The following is an 18,812-nucleotide window of genomic DNA, read 5'->3' on the forward strand; positions in this document are numbered from 1 at the left end:
ATGTGAAGACTCAGCCGTCATTTTTTAAATACATCTCCTACGATCTCTGCTGAACCTCACCTAATAGAGTTCATAGCCAGCTGTTTCAGGGAGCCTAAATGAGAACTGCTCCCACCAAAGCCCACAAAAGCTTCGTAGAAGTCGTGGGAGAGTCCAGAGGACCCGAACATGGCGGGGTCGTCAGAGCTGATGACCATGGGATGATTCTCTGACATCAGTGCAGCGGCAGGATGGTTCCGTAGATCTTTAACAAGTTTCAGCACCTACAAGAGGACAAGAAGAGATCAATTTATTTACCTCTGTTGTTACATAAGATTCAAAGTATTACACTACAGATGTATTAAATCTATAAATATATATATATATATATATATATATATATATATATATATATATATATATATATATAAAATTATGATTGTTCAGTTTAAAGAAGACGGTGTGATCTCAGGACCCACTACCTCCTCCTTTAACCACAATTGAGACCCACAGTTCTTCAGTAGCAGATGACATGAGTGTTAAGGCGCGTTATAGCCACCTGCTGTATTTGAGTGTAAATAAATTGTCCAACTACTGCAGGCACATGGCCTCATGGGTTATATGCAGCAAAGACTTGTAACCACGAATCCACGAATGACAGAACACAGCTCAACAACCCACTTTCGGGTCCTGACCAACCAGATTAGAACCTCAGGTTTACAGAGTGATAGTGTACCTGGTTTGAAATGGGGCACACCTCCACAGCCACCCCTCTCTTCCTGGATATATCTTTGGCCACTGGGTGGCGCAGCAGAGCAAACCCATGACCAATACGAGAAGTGTTCAACAAAAGGGCATCCAGCAAGTTCTGGTCCACCTCCGTGCCTTCCAGGTCTGCATGATGAAGACAGAAATGTGATGTTTTACTGACAGAGTGTGATGAATCTTCAATATGATTAATTTTTCTTCTTTTCTTTTTTGGAGTGTGTGACATTGATTGTTTTCCCCTCTCTCTCCCTCTCTCTCTCCCTCTCTCTCTCTCTCTCTCTCCCTCTCTCCCTCTCTTCCTCTCTCTCTCTCCGTCTCTCTCTCCTCACCCCTCTCTCTCTCTCTCTCTCCTCTCTCTCTCTCCTCTCTCTCTCTCTCTCTCTCTCTCTCTCTCTCTCTCTCTCTCTCTCTCTCTCTCTCTCTCTCTCTCTCCCTCTAAAAAAGTAAATTTCCTCAGTGAATGATTTTTTTTCTTTGAAGGTAGTTCAGGATAGTGAAGCATGTTTGTGTTTTATATCACATAGCTACATTTTAGCACATGTTGTTGTGGCACTCTAAGATTTTCAGTAATTAACATGCAAAAGGTGAGTTACTTCTTTAACACACTGTCTGGCAGATAATGTGTAATACTGGTCCAGTGAGACTCTTTCTTTTACACAGCGTGTCACTGAGGAGCTCACCTGTTTCTCCAGCATGGAAAAAGAAAGGAAGAGTCACTCCTTTCTCTCCTGGCATAGATAAGGCCTCTCTGAAGTACCACAGAGGTCTGCCACTGTCCTCACGGCCCACCTGGACATACAGAGAGAAATAAGAGAAGTCCTGGTGTTAGAAGACGGGTTTCAGATGCTGATTCCAAACTGTCACAGGACTTACAGTTCTCACGTGTTTCATTCATAAAAGGAAGCTGAGGAGGAACCGGTCACAGACACTCACTGTTTTTTTCAGCAGCCAGAAGTGTAGCACAAGAAAATATTATCAAACAGAAATGCCAGCTTCTGTTTTTTATTTTTTTATTGTAAGTTATTCATTTGGGCATTTTCACCTTTGCTGGAGAGGACAGCTGAAGTGAGACGGGACATGAGGGGGGCAGAGATTTGAGTAAGACATGCAGACAGTGGTTGTGGCTGAGAGTCAAACCTCTTTCTGTGAAGCACTTTGGTCGGCAGACAGTTTTTAAGGTGATATATAGATACAATTGACTTCACTTCAGTATAAAACAGACTCAATCAAGCCTAATGTCTCTTATTGACCTATAAGAGAAAACAAACCTGACTATTTATTCAGTATATGGAACCACTACCTGGGGAAAATAACTATTTAGAGCTACATTCCCCAGACAAAAGGAAACAGGATTAAGTTTTTCTTCAGAAAACACCACCTGCACAATAAGTGCTATCGTTTTGTCCACTGGGGGGCGCCAGAATCAACACAAACTGAGAGTTCCTCACATGAGCTTTAAAAACACAACAGAGGTCTGGACCTAAAAGGTGTACGACAAGGCAAGTTCAACACAGGCTTTGAGCTGGTTCACAGAAAAGAGGGAGTTTGCGACATCTCTTAACTTCTCCTGCACAAAAGGAAAAGATCACCAGCTGTGTGCTTCAGTCAGACTGACTCGAAGAGCAGAGGCGAGGAATACAGGTGAGAAGCTGAAAATAGTAGTACTGCAGGAAATGATTACAGCAGGTGGCACAACACTGAAACTCTAACAGTGATACATTTTAGTATCAAGTCAGGAACTGAAACTTGGTTGGAAACTTTCATGTAAATTCATAAATATAACTTTACTTTGTGGACGAACAGAAGTCAAATGATTTCTTTGATTTGATTAAATATGAGATCAAACTGAGAGATTAATCCCCTGTTGTTTTACTGCTCGTGATGATCTGAGAGGTTATTTCAATTCAATGCATCAGAACTCTTATGATGGGATGCATACAGTACTCATTACTATATGATAAAAGCATCTCTGATCCAAACGATCGCACATACATTTTACATCGGCAGAAGTTCTACACTGCTCACGGGGCAACTATCACTGAAAGAAAATCCCTTTACAGCTAAACTCTGAACATGAACTGATCCAGGTTAGCTTTGCAGAGTGAGTCACCATGCTGATCCAGGTTAAAAACAGGACAGCGTTAGGCAGATGGTTTTAGACTCATCAGATCCTCCAAACTCCAAACTCATTTTGTAATACACCCCTCTGCTCATTTTAAAGTGGTAAATTGGTTTCTTGGTTAATTAATGGGCGCTCGGTTAGGGTTATGAAAACCAAATGCCCTGAAATATCCTTATACCTACCTTTTGTCATTGTTGGACCATAGACACAGACAAAATGCAACGATCAGCAGAGGACATAAACATCTAATTTTACGTTTTTTAAACTTAAACAAAACTTGTGTTTTTACACACAGAAAATTCAGTCTATCCAAATAACAGTCAGAACAAAAGTTCCCTCCTGTAGTTCCTTTTGTACCTGACACTGAAGAACAAAAGAACTGCTGTTGCCTCTCACCAGGTCAAAACCAGCCATGATGTCCGGAAGGTCTCTCCGTAGCTTCATAGCCTCCTCCACAACTCCAACCATCACAGACAGATCCACTCCCCTGAAACACACGCAGTGTTGACGTGAGATAAATGTACGACAGCTTCTCAATAAGCAGGTTATTAATCTGAATAATGAATACAGTGTTTCTGAGGACACTCAGTACGGTCACCTGTGAACTGTGAAGATGATTCTTGCTCCAAAGAAGTCTGGGTGCTCGGCTGTGAACTGTCTGGTGATCTCCTCGTAGGTCTTCAGAGCCCACGCTGTGTCATGAGTGCTCCCGTCCAACTCGTATATCTGAGCACCACATATTATTTATTTCATTACAGAACTTCAACAGACAGGTGAGACTGTAAAGACAGCAGGTGTTACATGTCAGTACCTCAGGGAGTAATGCCCTCAGCTCCAGATACATGATGTTGTCCATGTAGAGCTGGGTGAGGCCTTCGTAGTAATAGTCTCTGAACACAGGAGCGTACGTGACCAGACCCCACACTGCCAGGAAGGCCTGTTCAAACCGACCCCAGACCACATCCTGGCTGGGGTACACTGACTCTGGATCCTGGTCGGTGAAGAGCGTCAGGTTTCCCATGATGCTGCAGGTTAAATACGGAGACATGGTTGTGATCAGAAAACATGTTTCATTTTAGGACCACTAAACACGTGTGTCTTTAGATTTCTGAGTATAAGAGCTTGAACTTTCCAGAAAACAATACACTTAAAGTTGGACCTTCATGCTGCAGTTCACGTGAGACCAAAATGTAACACCAGTGACTCAAAACATTTTCAATATTCTGCCAATCCTACCAAACTGTCCCTTTAACTCATTACATGTTTGATATCTCTACACAACACCTTGTTTCAAAAGACAATTCAACACATTTGAATATAAAATATGATATGAGACGAGAACACAACATAAAACTAGAATATTTAAAAACGTGAACACACATCGATCAGTTGTAGCATTATAACCATCTGGCTCCATCCTCCATCTCATCATGTCAGGCAAAAATATCCCTGACCCAGTGAAGACATGGACTTCTCTAGACCTCTGAAGGTGTACCTGGCACCAAGACATTAGCAGCAGATCCTTGTCAGGTATGTTGTCACCTGATTGTTTTTCACTTAAAAACGGGAAAACCTCAGGCACATGACTCCAGCAGTCCGGCGGTCATGCTCTGTGCTGCAATCTGCAAACACAACTAGTGGGTGTTCACGGATTACAGAGCACGGAGCAGGACTGCAGCGAATCTGGTGGAAGTCCCGGGTGACAGTTACCTAATCATCACAGTTTGGTTCTTGTCCAAGTCGCTCACATCTTCACACTCTCCCATTTTCCCTGCTTCAAACACATCAACTTCAAGGACTGAATGTTCACCTCCTGCCTAACATATCACCAATATTCACTTCCCCTGTGGGTGGTTGAATGTCATGGCTGATCCATGTACTTTGCAGGGAGGTGTTTATGTGATAAACAGTGATCAGAGTTCAAAGTGGTTCTGAGCCCAGTCATGACATTATACAGAAACATGGTGTTGTTGTCACCTGTTGTCTAGGTCCGTGGTGTTGGCAGTCTTGGCTCTGAGGTTTTCCAGCAGCGTCCAGGGAGAGCAGTGAGGCCGAGCTTTGGGCCAGTTGGACGAGAAGATGAACCTGATGGAGCGGCTGTCGGTGCAGCACATGTAGCAGTTTGGACGATACGTCACGTTTTTCACCAACCACTCAACAGCAACCATGGAGAAGTCATGGACATGGAGGGCTGCGCCTGAACAACACAACAATAACTCAATGAGTAAATACACAAACATACTCAGTGCTTTTTGTGTTCATTAAAACTTTGTTCATATTTCCCTGAATGTACAAAACAAAATTTCAACATATTTTCTGATCACTGTCAGCAAATTCATGTAACTCAGGCAAAAACTAGAACCAATGTCTGAACACTGAAACGAGTTTATAACCACAGCTGAACATTTCTTTAGTAATCTAACAAAAATATAAATTTACTGAATCAATTCTTATCTTATACACTACTTAAACACTAAAAGTTTGGACACACCTTCTCATTCAAGGGTTTGCATTTATTTGAATGATTTGACACACTGTAGATTAATACCAAAGACATCAAAACTATGAAAGAACATATATGGAATTTTTCAATCAACAAAAAAGTGTTAAACAAAGCAGAATATGTTTTATATTTTAGATTCTGTAAAGTAGCCCCCTTTTTCCTTCATGACAGCTTTGCACACTCTTGGTATTCTCTCAGTCTGCTTCATGAAGTGGTCTCCTGGAATGGTTTCTAATTAACATGATCCTTGTCAAGAGTTCATTTGTAGAATGACTTGCCTTCTTAATGTGTTTGAGACCATCAGTTGTGTTGTTAATATGGCAAACCCATATTATTTCATAGTTTTGATGTCTTCAGTATTAATCTACACTGTCGAAAATAATTAAAATAAATAAAAACGATGAATGAGAAGGTGTGCCTAAACTTTTGACTGGTGGTGCACATTTAAAAAAATAGTGAAAAATGTCATAGAGGGTCTTTTTTTGTGAGACTTGATGGCCCAAAATCCCAAAGTATTCTGAAAAGAGAGTTTTAAATCAGCCAAACTCACAATGTGAAGCTTTAAATTATCTGTAATAATCAATCCCAGATTATGTTTCTGTTAATCCCCTCATGGATTGAGGGACTATAAACAACAGTTGGCCCCAAACACCCCAGAGAGACTTTTTATATAGATATATATAACGTTGTTATAATGAAAGGATGTTGAGAAAATCAATATCTGGTGAAGAAATGAAGAGAAGACGTAAACCATTTTTCAAGATAAGACAACATTATCTAGGTTGCACTGAGAACCCTGCTTCTTGTAGGCTGGTTGTGCCAAAATAAGGTACTGAGTGTTTGTTGTCTCTATGATGAAAAGATGACCTGTCTCTCAAATTCACTTTACTTACACCCTCTTGTCCTCATTGTGGATGTTTTGTCTATTTCTACTGGAGCATAAATTAGGTCTACATGAAGTTGTGTCAGCATCTGTTGTTTCCTCGAGCATGTAATTTTCCTTCAAATGAATGTTTTTATGATGTTTATGAAGATGCTTACTTTGAAAAAATGAGGTTAAGATTGTGCATCCATGACAGCAAAGCTGATTTAGCTGCTTCTTCAAACCCACAGACATGAATCTATGAAGAGAGCTGCATGAGCGAAGGTAGCAAGCAGAGAGACAGAGCGTGCTGACGAGTCTGATTCTGTGATTTTTACAAACTAAGGTAAATTGAAACCGACGAGTTATGATTAAAGAGGAAGGAGACTGAAGCACATACGTATTGTTCATTGTTCTGATTCACCAAAGAAAAAAAAAGAGGAACTAAGGTCATATAACTGCAAGGTTTCAGGATCTGGAACCTGTAGGTCTGTCTTCCTCTTTTCACTTTGTATGTAAAGAGAAAGGTTCTGGGAAGGACTGAGCGATGGGTCAGCTGATGAGTACACGTAGAAAGGTAGAGTCTGGTACTCTGTTCCTGAGTAATTCTTACCTCTTTACCACACATACGCATAAAGAGGAATGATGTTGTTTGCAGAGCTATGACCAGAATAAAATATAGTAGGGCTGTCAGCTTTATTGCATTAATGTGTAGGGTCCAACCAGTGAAACCAGTTCAATGTGTTACTCATTGTTAATATTTACTGTGGAAAAAGTAGTAAAAAGGCTTTCTCTTCAGTGTGCTGCCAACCATCTGGTCTGACCCTGCAGCACCAGCCATGTAAACTGTCAGTCTTGTTGCTTATGGTCTTGTTTGTTTTTGTAGGTCATAAAAAGGCATTCATATAAATTTGGTTGGTCTAAAAATAGTAAAAAAAACTCCCTGCAGGGCATCACATTTACATAAATGCTTTTAATGATGCGTGTTTCACCGCATTAACCACTTTGATCTGCTCCATATATGAATGCTGCCTAACAGATCAATTTGCCTGGCCTGGCCTGAACATACCTTTGGGCATCTTCTGGAGCAAGCTGAAGATGGGGCTATTATTGATAAGGTCCCTCGCTTGGAAGAAGTGCATGGCAGGAGGAAAGTCTTTTCTCTTCATCTCCTCCTGCTTCATCTTAGACAGCAGAGCATCAAGACGCTGCTCAGCATCAGTCAAAACCACCTGGCCACCTGTCTGCATGGAGGCCTCCAGCCGCATCAGGGCGTCTCTCTGCCGGGGGTCAGGGACTGACAGGCCGCAGCTCACACAGCACAAGAGAAGACCGACGACAGCCAGGAGGGGGCGCTGTGGTAGGACTGCCATGGTCCCTGTGCAGGCAGAGAAGAAAACCTCACTCACAAGACAGATTTCAGGAAACCCCATTTTAGCATTACTTCAAATCTTCTGACTTATGTTGAGCTAGAAATAAAGAAATATCTCCAATCTGAGAGAGAAATTAAAACCCTGTGGCTTAGCAGGGATTTTTGCTCCTTGTTGTTAAATCCTGAGTTCAGAGAGACACACTGTTCCCCTTTTATTGACACATCTCAAAGTGAGTCGTGTAGGATAAATAAGATAACACCAACCCCAGTGCTGGGTCCACTCGTTCCGGGGACCTGTGCTGGTCTGAGGAGGACCCGGAGGGTGAAATCCTACCGGGACGATGACGGTCTGTGAGAAATTGTTCAGCTGGAGCTTCGAACGCTAAACACTTTAAAACAGCGGAAACAACAAACTACGTTAAACGTGATCCTTTAAGTATCCTTTAAACCTTACTGATGAACTCAGTGTCAATGAGCTACAGTGTGAACAAAGAGCGCTAACACGACAGCTCCTGTAGGGTTTGTTTACTAAAACCTATCATTGAGGTTTTCTCCCCTGCACTGGGAGAGTCAGGCAAGTGTTCTCCAGCTGCTTTTTGACCCCACCCCCTTTGCTCTGATTGGACGAACCCTGAGCCTTCAAACATTTGAATGGCTGAGATTGTAAATAGAAACCTGCCAGACTGCGATTAGGGTATAAAATCCCTCAACATAAACACAGTCTGTCAAATAACAGATATTGCTTTAGATCAAGGGCATCAAACTCGTTTTAGTTCAGGGGCCATACACAGCCCAAGGGGAAGTGGGCCGGACTAGTAAAATCATAGCATAATAGCCTATAAATAACAAAAGCTCCACATTTTTCCCTTTTTTAGTGCAAAAAAGTACAAGTACATTCTGAAAATGTTCACATTTAATGAACTATCTTTCTACAAAAACAGCTGTTGTACTTTTCGCCATGATAAGTCTCTGATAGTGGGCCGAATATTTTACTCTTTAAGCACTGAGACCAGCTGCAAACACACCAAACACAGGTTACTCATTCACCTGACACAGTGTGTAATGTTTACATCAAAAGAACAGATAGATTATGATAATGATGACAGTAAACTTGACTATTGTAGACCCCTCAGCTCCAGCATGAACAGTTTGCTTGCTGGACAGTGTTGTATGAAGGGGTGTAGTGTTAGTAGTGACGGAGCACACCTGTAATGCATGCATATGTAAGGTAAGCACACGTACAATATGTGGCTCCTTTCGGAGATTGTGGATCCACCGTTCCTACTGTGAAATGTTTATATTTACTTTACTGCTAATTGGATCATCTTTTAGTTCTCGAAAAGTCTTTATGAATCTCAACCGGATTATGCAAACATAAAGTAATCTATTTTCTCACTTTGAGAAAAAAGTCCCGGAAAAAAAGCGCTGTTCTGGTGCGCTCCGCCAGCCCTTTGATATTATGCGACTCCCAGAGGACAAATCTGAAATAGCAGTTCCTTTTATTAATTTTTTCACTTTGCAAAGTCGTTCTGCCCGCCGGATTGGAACCTCTGGTGGGACGGTTTTATTCCAAAGTTTCTTTATTGTTTTTTGTTTTTTTTAATGCACAGACAGACAAACAATAGGTTTTGTGACATGTAATAGTTGTAACAGAGTTCTGTGGGTGATGTTATAAAACACAATAACACAAACACCCTTAAGATCCCACCCACTCCATAACATTGACCACTTCACACACATCTCACATCCATACTGACGGTGGGCCGGTTTTGGCCCGCGGGCCGCATGTTTGACACCCCTGCTTTAGATTGTGAACTTTTTGACATCAATAAACATTACAACGCCAGAAGACAAATACAACATCTATGTCTACTAATAAATGTGAATTTTTTACACTAACCATACGTGTGCAGTTGTTTCATGAACAACTGTATTGTTGTTCAGGGCTTGGACAGTTATATTCAGTGGTGTACTCAGGGGGTTGATACATAGAAAGCACAAAGCCGATCATTGTCAGTGGTGGACAAAGTACACGTCTGCATTACTTAAGTCAAAGTAAATATCCTCCTGGTCAAACATTACTCCAATACAAGTAAAAGTTGTTCCATCAAATTATTACTTGAGTTAAAGTACTGGAGTACTTGCTTTTAAAAATACTTAAGTATTCAAAGTACTTTTTAAAATATATCAAAATGGATTTTCACAAAACATGAGTGCAGTCAGGAATACATGGGTATACATTCTGCTACGTTCTGTTTATCTATCTTTATCTATAACAGATTGATCTGAGTAGCGTTTCATCTGCCTTTGCTCTACGCTCAACCTAGGTACGGCTACAACACTGAGACAAACCAAACACAAGTACACGATCAGTTTACAGTCTTTGGGATCTGATTTCAGAATAGGAAATTCATCAGCTGACTTCAAAGCAAAAGTACTGAGTAACTAGAGCATTGATAGAAATGTCGTTGAGTCAAAAGTATAATATTTGTCTTTCAAATGTAGTGGAGTAAAGGTAATAAGTTTCCCAAAAATAATACTCAAGTAAAATACAGATACTCAAATAATTTACTTAAGCACAGTCCTCACTAGGATGCTTGATAGGCAACTGTTAAACTTTCTGACTTGAGTTTAAGATGTCTGTAATTCACCACAGTTACCACCAGGTGAAAGAGGTCTCCAGAGTGTCTTGTTTCTATAAATGGCAACAAAGTCATACCTTTATCACCTGGTGCTGAAGGTGTAGAGGTGGATCAGACATGAGCGCACACACTGGCTGCATGCATGTCTACATACTAACATTCACTCACAGTCTGAGCGCCCCCTACTGGACAAACAATGACCATCTGAGCACTTACTTATAAAACCCCAAAAATAAATAATAAAGTTAATTAAAAATCAAAATGTTTTTAAAAATTCAAATAGACTGTATGTAAACTGATTATACTTCCAGCAACATCCAACCATAGTGCATACAAATAAAAACTGTTCACAAACTGAATAAAGTATTACACATTAGTGTTGTGATAAATGAAATGTTAAAAACGTAATAAAAAATATTTAGTCAATAGTGACTGATTTTAGAAATTATTACTAGATAAAGCAACAATAATGCATTCCTACAGAAACATAGAATAATTGACCTGATTGTATTACCAAGCTGTGTTAAATGCTTCATTCTGATTGGTCAAAGCCAATCACTGTGTAATTAGCTCTGAACAACAACAAGGAAGCTGATAAGAACACGTTGCCCTGGAAACATCAACAACCGTTAAATCTGAGGTACTGTTTTTTTTAGCGTTATAAATAAATAATTTTGAAATAAGTGAAATCCTCCAGAATAAATACTTTGAGTCAGTTTGTTTCCATCTTGAAGCTCTCTCCAGGTAATTATCAGGAGGATGTGTGATGAACAAGGGGTTAGAATCCCAACAAGGTGAGCAGGAGCCTGATATGAGGACGAGGCCTCCTGCTCAGCCTCTCACCTGTTCACTATACATTATCCCTGAAGAGCTCAAAACATGTTGACACGTATACACACACAGGACCACTAACAAACCTGAACAGGATCATGTGTCCTCTGATAATATGCTGAGCTGTCCCCTTTCTTAAACAACGACTGGACTCTGTTTACAAGTTTTCTACTACACGGAGAGCGAAAGAAAAAAAAACACTACAGACAGAGAAAACAGCTGATACTAACACTGCCATTACAAAGTAGAGACCGATCCTGTCCCGACTCTGACCTTGTGGTTCTGGTCTCTCTGTTGGTCTCTGATCTTCAGGCTCATGATCTGCTGCTGTAAAGGACAATAATAGAACTGATGACTGTTTCATGTCGTCCTAGATTGAAGATGTTTGTGATTTACTCAACTGACTTTACTCACCAGTCACAGTGAGATGACATCGGGCCCAGCTGGAACCAGAGTTAGTGAACACTTCACACCTGTACCAGCCTGAGTCTTCAGTCCTGAGTGAGGACACATGAAGTCTGATTCGTCCGTCTCTGAGGACGTCTTTGTCACACTGGACTCGTCCTGAAAACTCTTCATCCTTCAGTGGGACCTCGACTCCATCATGAAGATGAAACAGGGTTGAGTGTTTGTGATCATTGAACATCTCAAAGTGGACATAGAGACGTTGTGTGGAGCTGTCAGGTTTGGGTGTGAAGGTCCACTCCAGTGTGACGATCTGGTTCTCCTCTGCCTGATAGGAGGTGTGAGCCACGTTCACTACTAATGTTCCTGTAGAGGAGACAGAGAGGGAAAGAGAGGAGCAGAAAAACACTGTAACATGTGAGTCTGTAAACAGAGTTTCTAACGGAAGTGTTGAAGTGTTTCAGTGAGTCTCAAAGTGGATCTCCTCTTTTCTCTTTGTGGAGGATAAAGTGAAGGTGGAAACTAACCACAGTCACAGCAGCTCAGCGCCATGAGCAGCAGGAACCTGGAGATCATCTTCTCCCTGTCAGAGGAGACACACACACATCAGGTCAAAGGTCACTCCTACAGTCTGTCTGGATCATTCCAACACTCTGTGAAGCTGCAGTGACGTGTTTCTGTCACTACAGGGCGACAGTGATCTTTAAACTCAGACTGACTCGATCACTCCACCCTCACCTTCATGGGTTAACAGGAAGTTCTCTGAACTACAAATCAGTATTTGAACTTTAAACATTTACTACTTTGATTTTTACTGAGGTCAAATATCATCAGAGGAGTCAGACTAAAGAGTAAGTTAAGTTCTCTTCCCTCCCCTGAATGCAGATCATGATCTACTCCTGTTACCTGCAGCATTCAACCACATGTGTGTGTTCAATAATCACAACATCATAACATGAGAGTGAACAAGTCTGCATTAAACATCATCATCCTCATACTGATTAGGGGTGGGAATTGATAAGATTTTATCAATGTCAATGCCATTGGCGATTCTACTTATCAATCCAATTCCTTATCAGTTCTCCTGACGATTCCTGAGTATTTTTTTACGGGGAAAAAAGTAGTTCTACACAGTCTTCCGCACCAAAAGGAACCTTTTCTTGCCAAGGACTACGGATGAAAATTAGGCTGTTTCCGAAACCGCCTACTACACTAGTACTAGCAGCACTGATTTGGCCAAATTTCAGTATGTAGTGTGTGAAAAAGAGCAAAATCTCCAGTATGCCAAAACTGCCCGGATGTCTACTGATAAGAGAAAATTTCACAGGGTGCATCTCAAAGCTCTAAACATCTATCCTTGCGCCGTTTCCTCGTGTCTCTTCCTCGCGTCTTAGTCCCGCCCACCAGAGATGCAAGGAAATTAAACCAGAGGAGAGAGGAGAGAGGAGAGAGGAGATTTGTATTTAGAGAAATGAGACGTCCGATTTACTGTCTAATGAAATAGAGTAATAGAGTCTAATATCATAGATATAATATATATTAATGATCAGTTATTTCTCCTGTTAGTTTCCCCCGTTTGTTCTCGTTTACTTCATGAAGAGAAGTCTGAATAAAAGTTTGTCTGTCAGTAAAACGCTTGTTACATTTCCTGTCAGGGTAATAAAGTTTCATACGAGGCTGATCATTAATGAGCACAGGGTTTGAAAGGAGTTGCATGGTTTCTATTTTCCCTTGGAGTAATAAATAATTTAATAATGAGGCATTTTACCGGTGAATCGATCCGTGATGCTTCAGGACAGAATGAACAGAGAGCAGATTCTCTTCATGTGCAGGTGTTTGTCAAACAGATGAAGCACAGAGACAGAGCTCTGTTACTGTTTATATTTATCAGAGTTATTACAGTGAACATGTGTGCAGACACAAACAGCTGTTAAAGCCGTCATCACAAACCGACGCTCCGGAGGAGTGGATGTCTCATTTCTCTAAATACAAATCTCCTCTCTCCTCTCTCCTATGGTTTATTTTCTCGCATCTCTGGTGGGCGGAACCAAGACGCAAGGAAACAACGCGAGGAAACGGCGCAAGGATAGACGTTTAGAGCTTTGAGATGCACCCCTAGTGATGTCTGGCCCAGCATACTGCAACCATAGACTGTAAATAAAAATGGACAGCATTGCTCCGCCTCTTCCCGTTGTAAGGTTCTGAAGCCAAAAAATCCCGCTCCTGGGCGCCGCCATTGTGCAGCCAGAGCCTGGGAAGCCACTGTAACAAGCTCCGCCCTACAGCGTAGCGTCACAAGATGCTGTGTGTCCTTTGAAGTTTCCCTCTACGGCGGCTGTGAATCAAAGGAAACCCGGAAGTAAAACCCCGTTTTTTAAACTCTAATAACGAAAAAGAGGCCTTGGACACAAAACAGTCAAATAATAACTACATATCACCACAGCATACGGATGTGAGAAACATTCGTACGACGTGTATTTATATTTTAAAGTTTGACTGCAGCCCCATTCAAATCAATGGGGGAGACAGATTTTTTTACCTATACTGCAGCCAGCCACCAGGGGGCAGACGCTCTGCTGAAAGCTTCACCACCAGGGAACCGGATGCTCCCCTGACTGCAACACAGATCAAACAGAACAGTCATACTACAGACTAAATTCAAACGCAGTATGTAGTAGGCAATACCTACTGCCTACTACATCAGTAAGTCGTATGTAGCAGGCCGTTTCGGTAACAGCCCTCGATTATCCCTCCTCTGATCAGTCTCCTCGCTCCTCTCTCCTCCAGCAGTGTTTAGAGCTTTGGGACGCAAGTTAAAATGGCGCGTCAGTAACTACTTCCTGTTCGGCCGAGGAGCGAGGAGACTGCAGTTTAGAGCTTTGAGAAGCACCCACAGCATGCAACGGACCAGTCTGCCTCGCGTACTGTTTCCCATAATGCACAGCGCTCGTTCCGCTTTTTATTTTTCCTTCTTTTTTGACTGAAGGAAATCCATTTTTGGGTGAAGTGAAAGTTATTGAATTCCATATGAACCACTTCCTAACTTTTTAAATCATAAGTGATGCTAAAGAAGCAGTTTCTCTACCAGCTTCGCCGTTTTTTAACTTTCACTTTCCGAAACTGGAAATCTAGTGACGTCTGGCCCAGCGTACTGCAACACAGATTGAACAGAACAGTCATACTACAGACTAAATTCAAAAGCAGTATGTAGTAGGCAATACCTACTGCCTACTACATTAGTAAGTAGTATGTGGCAGGCCGTTTTGGAAACAGCCTTAGACGTCATGCTGGAAAATGAATCGTTAAGAAGAATCGATAACATTTGAGGTGTACAATTCTGATGGAACTGATCAATTGGAACTGGTTCTAAGGTTCTAAGTCGAATCCGCTTTCCGATTTCCCCCCCCCTAATACTGCTACTACAAACACAAACAACATAAACCATTTCATATCAAGACAGAATATTAACAGGAGAAGCTCCTTAGTTCTTATCTGAGAACATCCTGTTTATTATTATTAGACACTTTATATTTCACACCTTATGTCTTTTGATTTACTCTCATGCTTCAGATTATTAGTTTACAACTTTAAACCAGATCACTTCTAACAATCTGAAGCAGTAGTTCATAGATCTTCAATCATAGGTTCAATCATTGACCTTACAGTGTGCCTTTTCTTCAACGCGCTCAGTTCTCCTTTGTGTATCAACCATAGACTGTATAAAATGGTATTAACCAGCAACACACTCAGGGTGTGTCTCTCTCAGCAGACCTAACGTCTCTGTGAGTCTGAGTCTCTCCTTAGAGCTGCAGAGGGATAAGGGATTGTGAAGAAATGTACAGAGATCATAAAGTATCTAACAGACCATGATCCTAAAAGAAGAAGACATGAGAGCAGAATGAAGAAAGGGTTACACACTCACCTTGTTACAGTTCCCTCGCTGCAGAATTACAACAGGGAAGAGAAGAAGCATGTCCTTCTCAAGCGGCAACCTCCGGTCTAAAAATATGAGTCCAATGCGGAAGTGTTAAAAGCTGCAGTTCATCGAGGATCCGCTTGAGGCTGGCTCTGGAAGTACCTGAAGTCACATACACATGAATGGGAAAAAGCTGATCTTTACAGCAGAAATAAACATGTTTACAGCCTGGTTCAAAAGATGAGTGTAGTCTGGATAGCTCATTTCTTGATGTCCTCTCACTGTGAGGGGGGGGATTTTTTTCTAATGCGGCAATTTCGAAGATATTGAGATTACGAGTCTTCCAATGAGAGGCACAGCTGACTGCGGGAACGCTTTAGCTGTTGGCTAGGAGGCTCAAACTACGCCTCTTTACGTCACACTGGCTCAAGAAGCAATATGGCTGCCGCCGCCGATTGGTCTCAAACAGCTCTTCAGAAACAGACGGGTGACGTCAGAGATCCTACGTCCATATTTTATACAGTCTATGGCAGGGGTGTAGAACATGCGGCCCGCGGTTTAAAACCAGCCCTCCAAAGGTTCAAATCCGGCCCGTGGAACCACTTTGCAAAGTGAAGAAATTACAGAGAACACATTAACTGGAATTTTTCAATGAAAGTAAGTACTATTTCAGATTTGTCCTCTGGGGGGTCACATAGGAGTAAACCAAAACCTGAACAATGCTTTTTTTCTTAAAGTGAGAAGATAGATTACTTGTTATTTGCAAAATTCAGTTGAGATAAGGCGGCAACCTCTGGTCTATAAAATATGAGTCCAATGTGGAAGTGCTAAAACTGCAGTTCATTGAGGATCCGCTTGAGGCTGGCTCAAGACGATCTTTACAGTAGAAATAAACATGTTTACAGCCTGGTACAAAAGACGAGTGTAGTCTGGATAGCTAATTTCTCTATCGGCACACACTGTAGGGGTTAAGTTTTTTTCTAATGCTGCAATTTGGAAGATATTAAGATTATGAGTCTTCCAATGAGAGGCACAGCTGACTTGACTGACAGGCGGGAACACTGTAGTTGTTGGCTAGTCAGCCAGCCTTTTTACATCACAAAAGCTCGACAGCAGTCGAGCAGCATATTTTACACAGTCTATGGTGCTGACTGAGTGAACCAGAAGCTGAAAAGCGTTTTGTTTTTTTCAGGACTTTTTTTCTCAAAGTGATAAAATAAATGACTTGCTGTTTGCATAATCCGATTGAGATTTATAAAGATTTTTTTGGGCACTATAAGATGATCCACTAACTACTAACACTAGCTCCTACACCGCTGCATACAACACTGTCCAGAAAGCAAACTGGTCATGCTGGAACTGAGGAGTCCAAAATAATCAACTTTACCTTCTTCATTATTATAATCTATCTGTTCTTTTGCAGTAAACATTAAATTCGGTGTCAGGTGAATGGATAACTTGTGTGTTTGGTGTGTTCGCAGCAGGTCTCAGTGCTTAAAGAGCAAAAGCCCACTGTGAGACTCATCATGGCAAAAAAGACCATACAAACATGTTATGTTATGATTTTGCTGGTCCGGCCCACTTCAGATCAATTTGGGCTGTGTGTGGCCCCTGAACTGAAATTAGTTTGACACCCCTGGTCTATGGCTATTACCTATCTCTCCTGAGAAATAATAACAATAACGATAAATAAATAAAGAAATACAAAGAAATAACCAAAAGACAAAAAATAAATAGAGAAAAATAAAGTAAAACCAAAAATAATAACAATAATAATAATAAGAATAACATAACACTCTCAAATCTAGATCCTCTATCAACCTAGTTCTATTCAAAAACTTAAAGAGGCGTGTCCTGGCGTGTCCTGGTACAGGTAAACTATGCGGACGCACTCATTGGTTGATTCAGAAGATACCGCTCCACATAGGCTGTTTTCGAAACCACTTGCTATGCTAGTAGTATGTACTGATTGGGCCAAAATTCAGTATGTAACATCACCCTTTCTTGAACCAATTGGCTCAAGAAAGGATTCATTGCCTCATGAGGCTTCATCTCACCATCACTAGGAAAAAGCTATGCAAAAAGTTATCTTAATCAGAGCTGGACTTGGCCACTAGACAAACAAACCAGTTAGGTACAACAATTCCAGCAGGGACTGGATGTCAGTGCAGGGTTCTTGTAAGCGGTGGTGATTGGACGGTGGCTGGCAGGAGTGCTGATTGCAGATCCTGTGCAGCTGAGCAGAGAGTAAAGGAGGCAGAGCAGGAGGGGGAGGGGAAAACAAAAACACACACTTGCAGGCACACAGAGGTCACAGAGAAGGAACTGTGACATTTGGTTTGTTGGTATCAAGTGACACAGTCTGAAAGTGTTCACAGGCTAAAAAGTATATCTGTGTCTGTTCTGTATCAGAGTGAAGACATCGAGCAGTTTGCAGTCCTGTACGGTGGTTAAGTCACGCTTCACAAACGTCAGAGACAGTCACTGAGTCTCTGAGTGTCACCCGACAGACAAACTAGTCGAACTTCAACCAGCTGACCTCAACACAGAGTTCTTCTGGTGGTGTGTGTTCCAGTTCAGACGTTGATCTCTGGTGGGATCAAATCTTATGGACTGTATCAGAAATGTCATGAAAGCTGAAAACTGTGAGAAGGTTTCATTTGATACTTGAAGTCTTCAACAACAAGGCTGAGGAGTTTGAATCACTGATGATGATGAAGATGATGATGATGATGATGATGATGAAGATGGTGATGATGATGAAGATGATGAAGATGATGATAACGATGATGATGATGATGAAGATGATGATGATGATGATGATGATGATGAAGATGATGAAGATGATGAAGATGGAGATGGAGATGAAGATGAGGATGATGATGAAGATGATGATGAAGATGAAGATGAGGATGATGATGATGATGATGAAGAAGATGATGATGATGATGATGATGATGATGATGATGATATCAGAGAGGCCCTGTGAAGAACTGTTCAACTATCTCTTTTCCTTTACTTCTTGTCTGAACATGATCTGTTTAGTGTTTGAACATTAACTCATGATTCACAGTTTAATCTAGACATCAGCTGCTCCTCTTGTCCAATTCATGTCCACACAGGTGTATGAGCAGGTAACCTGATAGCAGCTGTTCTTTGTCCTCTTAAACTCTGTCTGTAAGTTGATGTGAGGCAGAGTCCTGTTTTATTGTAATCAGCTTTGTTGGTGTAGTAAGAACAAAGACCAGTAGAGGGAGCTCTTTCCTCAAACTTTCAGCTGAGCTCATTCAAACTAACAGGCTGGCTGAAATGTTCCTGCTTCTGTAGGAGTCTTCTGTACGTTTCACAGCCTTCAAACTTTATCTGATTTTTACCATTCAGCTTTTATCTTGTTCAGCTTCTTCAGAAGATT

General features: G+C 41.3%; 1 protein-coding gene across 3 annotated transcripts in view; it reads right to left on the bottom strand.

Annotated features, from left to right (window-relative positions):
• The window catches only part of ada2a (adenosine deaminase 2a), a 28,241-nt gene that overhangs the window by 849 nt on the left and 8,580 nt on the right, over nucleotides 1–18,812 (bottom strand). Inside the window, exons 1-12 of one of the 3 annotated variants that reach the window (XM_034685307.1) lie at nucleotides 15,407–15,478; nucleotides 12,012–12,067; nucleotides 11,494–11,850; nucleotides 11,353–11,406; nucleotides 7,304–7,612; nucleotides 4,847–5,066; nucleotides 3,681–3,894; nucleotides 3,468–3,595; nucleotides 3,266–3,356; nucleotides 1,428–1,536; nucleotides 716–873; nucleotides 61–263 (exon numbers count right to left, since the gene is read on the bottom strand). In XM_034685307.1, the coding sequence (XP_034541198.1) occupies nucleotides 61–263; nucleotides 716–873; nucleotides 1,428–1,536; nucleotides 3,266–3,356; nucleotides 3,468–3,595; nucleotides 3,681–3,894; nucleotides 4,847–5,066; nucleotides 7,304–7,612; nucleotides 11,353–11,406; nucleotides 11,494–11,850; nucleotides 12,012–12,060 (1,892 nt within the window). In that variant the 5' untranslated portion in view covers nucleotides 12,061–12,067; nucleotides 15,407–15,478. Of the gene's footprint in view, nucleotides 1–60; nucleotides 264–715; nucleotides 874–1,427; nucleotides 1,537–3,265; nucleotides 3,357–3,467; nucleotides 3,596–3,680; nucleotides 3,895–4,846; nucleotides 5,067–7,303; nucleotides 7,613–11,352; nucleotides 11,407–11,493; nucleotides 11,851–12,011; nucleotides 12,068–14,023; nucleotides 14,051–15,406; nucleotides 15,479–18,812 lie in introns of those variants that run through there. The other 2 variants (XM_034685308.1, XM_034685306.1) reach the window with 2 other exon arrangements.

The sequence above is a fragment of the Notolabrus celidotus genome, chromosome 6 (genome assembly GCF_009762535.1).
Source record: "Notolabrus celidotus isolate fNotCel1 chromosome 6, fNotCel1.pri, whole genome shotgun sequence".
Classification (NCBI taxonomy): Eukaryota; Metazoa; Chordata; class Actinopteri; order Labriformes; family Labridae; genus Notolabrus; species Notolabrus celidotus.